At 35.6% G+C, this 7,700-nt stretch overlaps 1 protein-coding gene across 7 annotated transcripts; it reads left to right on the top strand.

The window, feature by feature from the left end:
* Positions 1-549: 549 nt before the first annotated feature.
* Positions 550-7,489, top strand: LOC105159091 (70 kDa peptidyl-prolyl isomerase). 7 transcript variants are annotated; one of them, XM_020692233.2, is made up of 14 exons: positions 550-931; positions 1,612-1,698; positions 2,237-2,485; positions 2,588-2,668; positions 2,758-2,838; positions 4,535-4,726; positions 5,046-5,105; positions 5,583-5,672; positions 5,753-5,928; positions 6,123-6,254; positions 6,336-6,482; positions 6,738-6,865; positions 6,950-7,070; positions 7,260-7,489. In XM_020692233.2, exons 1-14 carry the CDS (start codon positions 736-738, stop codon positions 7,365-7,367), a joined length of 1,848 nt encoding a protein of 615 aa, XP_020547892.2. In that variant the 5' UTR covers positions 550-735; the 3' UTR covers positions 7,368-7,489. The 7 variants fall into 7 exon arrangements, with proteins under 7 accessions (XP_020547892.2, XP_020547890.2, XP_011074339.2 ...); XM_020692231.2 differs by having other exon boundaries at positions 551-931; positions 2,228-2,485; XM_020692232.2 differs by having other exon boundaries at positions 553-931; positions 2,228-2,485; positions 6,123-6,245.
* The last annotated feature ends 211 nt before the right edge of the window (positions 7,490-7,700 follow it).

The following is a 7,700-nucleotide window of genomic DNA, read 5'->3' as shown; positions in this document are numbered from 1 at the left end:
TGTTACACTTCAAAATAAAAAAGAGAGCATGTTCTGAATTAAAAAAATATAAGGAAGTATTTTACTTATTTTTAGAACAGGAGGTGCGTTTTTGTTGAATTTTTAATACACAGGTTCTTTTTTTTTTTTGCAATTTAGCTCATTATAAAAAATGTAGTTATATGGCTGATAACTATATATTTATGCAAAGTTTCGTCACTAAAATATGTGATATATTTATAATTATAATTATAATTTTAATAGACGTATTTATAATTTTTTAAATAGTAAAAATATTTATGTAATTAAATCTTATATCCGGGATTGTCAATATAAATTCTTATCAATTTTGAAAACCATATATTAGTACATATTAATGCTACATTGGCAAATTCTCAGTACAACTAATTCAATATTTTTAAATGAAAAAATATTTCGTTGTTATTATTCATAGAAATAGAACAACAGCAAAATAAAAATTGGCATTTTTTGTCACTATTAGTCAACCCATCTTTTTCAATTTTTCACATAAAGCAGATCTACTGTTAATAACACGTGGTATTTTTTAGTCGTTGAGGAATCAAATCTATAAAATCTTCTGTTCGTTGAACTTAACTCTAGATTTTTCTCGAAGGAACATTAACTGTAGTGACAGTGCCCGCTGCTAGCAGAGCCGCCGGTCCGGATCACCGGCGCACTCAAAGGGAATATATCAAAAACACAATTTCAGATTTCAGCTTCCGGAACGAAATCGAAATGGTGGAATTCTCGAAAGTGAATCTTAAAGACATCGAGGAAGATGATGAAGGAGAAGAGGAGGGGGAAGAAGTCGAATCAGCGCCGCCACTGAAAGTGGGCGAAGAGAGAGAAATAGGCTCAAATGGGCTCAAGAAAAAGCTCATGAAACGGGGCCTTAATTGGGAGACCCCTCAATTCGGTGATGAAGTTACCGGTATGCATCTGCGCTCCATACATTTTTATGTAACAGTTCTTCTTACTTTGCTCAGAGTATTGGTTCCAATCTGAAATGTAAATCTGTACATTTCCTGCAAAATATCTTCAGACCAATGAGGTTCTAGAGTTTTGTGAAGTGGTGAGCGTAAAAGTTCTTGATTTGATTTCCTTTTTGTATTGGTAGCTTTGATTGATTAACGAAACGTGATGATGAGCTACTTGCAGAGGCGACTATGTCATAGAATTAAGTTTTCCAAATTAGATTTACTACAATCTAATATTCTTTTGGATTTCCTCTGTAAGTGGCAGTCTGAGACTCTCTGGTAGCTATATCCTCAGGAAACTATGAGTTAGCTCGCTCCTACTTCATTTTCTTTGAGGGTTACATCGGTTGCGTATTGTTGAAATATAAATTTGATTTCTAGGTGTGGGAAAATGGTAAATGAGGATACTTGGTTTTAAGGATTGTGTTCATAAAATATCATTTCATTAGTCAATCTGATTTGTAGCTTACCAAGTCAAAGCACAAGTCAAACAACTATCTTCAGTTGGATGAAAATAGCAATATACTTTTCTCATACCAATGTAAAAGTAGTATTATCATGCCCTTTTCAGTTACCAGCTATTTTGTGTTTCTTATCGTGATGAATGTTTTTGGTGTTGTATGCTGAAGTGTAGTTCACTATGTGGGAAGTTTGTCAGATGGGAGTATATTTATTTCAACAAGGGCTAGCAATGAGCCCTTCACTTTGAAGCTTGGACGTGGTGAGTTTTCTGTATCCTTGTTTTTAGTTCCATTTTTATTTTGATGATATTAGGCCGTATTAGGGTTGTATTCAAAGCTTGAAATTGCATGTACGCAACTTTCTGGTTCAGTTTGATTGCTGGTGTAGACATAAAAGTCCTAGACAATTCACAGATGACTTGCTATTTGTGGAAAACTTGTAACCGTATGTGTTGTTCTTCGTAAAGTGATTACGATTTCCACTCCTGATCTTCCTGTTTATTTCGTAAACCAGTTTCCATTTTATTTAGAAATCCAGTTCATGCCTCTCTACTTGGTTCCATTTGGCTTGGAGATATAATTTTTCTTTTGTATGTCAATTTGATTCAATGAGTCATCACCAAGTACTTGCCATTTGGTGTTATGCACAATGCAGTATCTAAGTGTCTTTTCCATTGCCTTAAATTAAAAATGTGCATCCTCTTTCTGCTACTTTTTCCCATGTTATAGAGTCAGGGTTAATCTCTTTCAGTTTTTTTAGAAATTTGTGGTTTCTAATATCCATTGTAGGGGATATAGTTATCGGGTTGGATCATGGAATTGTTACAATGAGAAGAGGGGAAGTGGCACTATTCACCCTTCCTCCAGAACTAGCATATGGAGCATCAGGAAGGGCTGGCATACCTCCAAATGCTGTTGTTCAGTTTGAAGTAGAACTCTTATCATGGATTACCGTGGTGGACGTCTGTAAGGACGGTGGAATTATCAAGAAAATCCTTGAGAATGGGGAACAGATTGGGCCTCCTGGTGATCTAGATGAAGTTCGTGGTACTTTAGTTGATCTAACTTGAGTTTCATGTTCAACGTAGTAAAAGTACAAAATTCTTTGATGAATTTGGCTTGTATTCTTATTGCATTTACTATGTTCAGTTAAATATAAGGTGATGCTGGTTGATGGCACCATTGTAGCAGACACACGTGACGAGGGCGTGGAATTTTATATTAAAGATGGTAATTAGTGGTTTTTCGAGTTGAAAATTGGCCGTTGTACAAGTATTCCCTAAACATTTCCTTTTGCATTAACGGGTTTCTTCTTTTAGGCCACTTTTGTCCAGCATTAGTGAAAGCAGTTAAGACCATGAAGAAGGGAGAGCGGGTCAATTTGGTTGTTCAACCACAGTGTAGGTCTTCCTCCCACTCTGTTTTTTTCTCTATTTCTGGGCAAAAGAGCAATTTGTCAAAATGTTTTTATTGTAATAGTCTTGCTGATATGGCTCCATGATCAGCCTTCCACACTCAGTTTACATATATTTCGACTTTCAAAATCAAACTTATCTATTTATTCATGTAGCAGGTATCACGGAATTAGATACTTTTATTTGTACATAGGAACTTTATTGTAGGGATTTTTAGAGCTTTCACACTTCTCAGAATCTGAACATAAGTGTATATTGTATATGTATGTGTGTGTGTGTATTATTTGGCTTTTTTTTAATACTATTTAGTTCAAGAATTTGCGACGGAAGAGAGACAACCAAGCTTGGTTTAAGTTCAGAGTAGTCTTGCACCTTTTCCATGGTTTTCTCTTTTACACACTTGAAATACTCTGGATTCTTTAAATCTTGATTTTAGTGGAGTTGCTATATTCAAGTAATAGTGTTGAAAGAACATGGCCACTGAGTAAGCGAACTCTTCTAGAGAGGAGCAAAATGAAATTGCTTAAGATTTGGTTTTGCTTGTTGTTCTGTAATCTGGTTTGGCAATTGTAGAGTAACCTTCAACAAGGAATTATAGAATTGCTTGCAGATAGGCCGATTATTGAGAACTCTCTAACATTGGAACTTTTCAGTGGATGGAATCATTCTCTGTGGATAATATATATTCGTTGAGTGAGGCCTAATATGTTCGGATAACATAATAATAAAAGGATTACTGTTACTAAATCACACGGTTCAAGCGTCCGTTTATTTTCAGGAAGCAACTTTTCTTTTCCCAGGCAAATTGTACTCAGTAGCTATGATGCCTAACCAGAAGGCGACTATAATTTGGTTAACTGGTCCAGATTCTAGGTCCAATTCTAACCTATCATAATCGAGTTAGCTTGGTATGCCAGGCATACAACTCTCTTGTACAAAGAGAAGGTAATTCCAACCAGATAAATGTAATGTTTAATGAATAAATTGTTTTTAAAGGTGTAGTGAGGGTACTGTAGCATCTTGCTGGGAGGTGTAAAAATCAAAGACACCACACTGTAATCAAGGGTATTTTTACCTTTGCCATAAATGCTATGCCTGTTACCACAACGACTGCCTGCCAAAAGGAAAAACAAGTTTTCACTTTAACCTTGGAGGGTTTTTCTTCATAATTTGGTGGAGAAGGGACCTTCCAGATAGGAGCCATAAACTTGTTTTTAATGGTAAACTCTCCTGAAGTCATTGAAATCATCTTTGAAGAGAGTGTAAATGCTGAACTGATCTATAGATTCAAATATTTTCAAAACCACACATGCTTTAGAGTTATGTGTGCTGTGAAATTCATTATGACTTGGTTGAGGTTATTGTTGTGTCCTTTTATGTGGAAATTGGGACATGCACTTTGTCATTTAGCAGATCTACTAGCTATAGCTATTCGTCATGATTATTTGAATGAAGGTTGTGGTATAATATATGATCTGAATATCTTATCTTTATATTCTTTAGCAAAGTCTACACACCGTACTTTTGCTTTTGTTTTAATTCTAACAATTTAGTTCTCAGCATTGCATTGCAAGGATATGATTTATTACTGAATTTATTTGTAGAACACCGTTCTGGTTGTTTCTGTTATATCCAAGTTGCACTTTAGATTAATGTAATCCTGTCCATGTAATTACTATAGATGGCTTTGGGGAGGTGGGTAAGAAGTCAAATGAGCTTCCTTCAATCCCCCCTAAATCTACTCTGAGCATTTCTGCGGAGCTTCTTTCATTTAAGAGAGTAATAGATATTACTGGTGATTTGAAAGTAAAAAAGAAGGTTTTAAGGGAAGGTGAAGGTACTGTCACAGCGAATGAAGGTGCTGCTGTTACTGGTAAGTATTTGAAATACTGTCCTTTTCTTTCACTTTCTCCTTTTAGCATGTGGATTGCATACTTTGTGTTTCACTATTATTGCGTTCAAGCTCATGAATGCTCTTTTAGTTGATAATCATACAATATTTTTGGCTTCGGAAAATTGTCTGTGCGCCATATGCTATAGCAAGTTGGAATTATGATACTGGACCCTGATGCTTCAGAAACTGTGTACCTGTGGGTCAATTTGTCTTGTATTTGTATCCTGTAGAATAACATTCTTTTCGTCTTGGACTGCACTTTTGAGTTTAGCTAACACAGCTCTGTGGTGATACTAAGATAGGAACTATCTCTGGATTACCAAGTGCAGATGTAATTCTGGATCTCTGAGTCTTCTAGGTATGTCTGCTTTTTAAGGTAAGAAGGGGGCAGAAAAAGCTTTGGATACTATAGCAATTTTCACCTTCTACCAAATAAGAATCATTTTTTTCAAGTCGAAGATATTACTCTATTCTAGGTAATGTAAGCAAACAAATCATGCTTGTTAAGGTAACAGGAGCATTCCAAGACGAAGAAGACTGAATTAGAAGAATCTCTAACTTCACATTGAAATTTATGACAGCTAGATGAAGAGACTCAAAATGGGATGCATATTCTAATAATATGAAAAAAGTGGAGAGGCACAACTTCAGAGAAGGATGATAATACCTTGTGTAAAGTCTCAAGTTACATCAGATCATAAGACTTTAATTCTCAGCATGATAGAACTGTGCCAGAGTTCTTTACACTGTGACATGAACTGCATTATTATCAGCAGCCCTCAGCGTCTCCTGTTTTGAGTTATCAAAGTGCAAAATTTTCCATCCTCCTCTGCAGTTAGGTACAAAGCAATGTTAGAGGATGGTACTGTATTTGAGAGAAAGGGTATTGATGGCGAGCAGCCACTGGAGTTCATCACAGATGAAGGTCAGTATGTCATAAACATTTCTCCCTTAAAGGAACTTGTTATCCACTATCAATCTCAATTTGTTTTTAATGGCTTGCAGAGCAAACAATTGTCGGACTAGATCGAGCAGTAAGCACAATGAAGAAAAATGAATATGCATTAGTAACTATTTCCCCTGAATATGGATTTGGAAGCACTGAAGTAAAGCAGGATCTTGCTGTGGTTCCACCATCATCAACTATTCTATATGAAGTTGAAATGTTAGATTTTGTCAGGGTATGCCTTTTTTACCTGCAAAATACTGTAGAGACCCTCAGTGCAAGAATAGATATGATAGCCTCATGTAAAATTCAGATGACAATCTGATATTTTACTACAAAAGAAATCGGGTTGAATTAATTTTCATTCTTCCACATATTGATAATCATAAACGAATTAATATTTATTATGTTTTATTTTGTATGGCAAAGGAAAAAGCACCTTGGGAAATGAGCAATACAGAGAGGATTGAGGCAGCTGCTCGGAAGAAAGAAGAAGGTAATCAACTCTATAAAAATGGGAAATACCAAAGAGCTGCAAAGAAATATGACAAGGTACTTCAGGTGATTTCTCTTGACATGCAATTTATACAGCTGAAATCTTAATCTCTAAGACTCCATTGCCATTTGCTTCTTTTCTTTCAGGCAGCTGATTATGTGGGCGAAGATGGATATTTGACGGGCGATGATGAGAAAGTGGTTAAATCATTGAGGGTCTCATGCTGGTTGAATGGTGCAGCTTGTTCTCTGAAACTAAATAATTTTGGGGAAGCAATCAATCTCTGTTCAAAGGTAATACAACTAAATACTCTTACAGATATCAACTTAATACAAACAACATTCTAGTTATCGGTCTGTCGTGTCCATGTGAAGATTCTGGTTTCATATCATCATCTATGTTAGACGAACAATTTCCTCTTCTTCTTTACTTTGTCGGCTCATGCTTGCTCTATGTTTTACCATTTGTGGCTTTCATTGTACACATTTAGGCAGAGAGACGATAATCTAATAAAATCATAATACTTTCATTTCCCTGATCGTGAATAGATCCTCGACGTAGAGTCTTGCAATGTGAAAGCACTGTACAGGAGAGCTCAAGCTTATATGGGAATTTCAGAGTTGCACTCAGCTGAAATGGACATAAAAAGGGCCTCAGAAGCAGATCCTCATAACAGGTACTTTCTTGGAGTACGTTTATGACATTATAGGCCAGTACCATTAATTTTATTCAGGCTTATGAAAATGCTATTTGATCTCAGGGAGATCAAGTTAATACAGAAGAGTTTGAAACAACTCCAAGCGGAGAGCAATAGAAGAGATGCAAAGCTCTATAAAGCAATGTTTCCAAGTACGAGCAAAGATGCTTCTACTGCAGCAAAGGTAAGCTGCCGTTTTTGCCCAAAATTTTAGCATATGTTAATTCATGAAGGCTTCTACCATATTTTTCTATCTTGAGTGAGCATTAGCTAACTAATTTGGTCTGCATGATAAGGAAAGTGAAGTTTTGTAACTCTACTTTTACTTCTGGAACTTCAATTTCCTGATATAATTGTGTTTCTGCTCGGGCAGAGGCTGAAAACGGGAGAGGATGATACGAGGGATGAGTATGTTTCAGCCATGGAAGCCGGAAATGCATCAGTAGATCAAGCTGCTTCTGATACAACAGCTAAAACATGATTCTTGTCGAACTGTTGATTGTTACAAGAAATTTCTTTGTTGTTAACATTAAAGCTGTATGTGATGTAGTTACTGTATTACAATCACAAGTTTAGTTCTATAGGTATATGTTTTAGGAAACACATGCATAGTCCTTAGATGTTATAGTTAAGCCTATATTTAGACATAAGAATTTGAATTTAAAGGAAGCATTTAAAAAATGATTTTATATTAAATAAATTTAAAATTCATTACAATGTCATAAAATATACTTTAAAATAAGAGTCCAACGATTTGCAATTCGTTCTAATATGAAGTCAGAGTCCAACGATTTGCCTTACACTGCTATACTGT

This window comes from Sesamum indicum, linkage group LG3 (genome assembly GCF_026168435.1).
Source record: "Sesamum indicum cultivar Baizhima isolate 11 linkage group LG3, ASM2616843v1, whole genome shotgun sequence".
NCBI lineage: Eukaryota > Viridiplantae > Streptophyta > Magnoliopsida > Lamiales > Pedaliaceae > Sesamum > Sesamum indicum.
The sequence above is the reverse complement of the archived record's forward strand: the minus strand, read 5'-3'. Positions and strand labels throughout refer to the sequence as shown.

Bases quoted from the DNA above. Each gene is read 5' to 3' on its own strand.
- LOC105159091 (XM_020692231.2), top strand. From the start codon at position 736: ATGGTGGAATTCTCGAAAGTGAATCTTAAAGACATCGAGGAAGATGAT. The intron at 1,699-2,227 runs GTGAGTTTTCTG...TATCCATTGTAG, and splicing joins CACTTTGAAGCTTGGACGTG to GGGATATAGTTATCGGGTTG. The intron at 2,839-4,534 runs GTAGGTCTTCCT...TAATTACTATAG, and splicing joins TTTGGTTGTTCAACCACAGT to ATGGCTTTGGGGAGGTGGGT.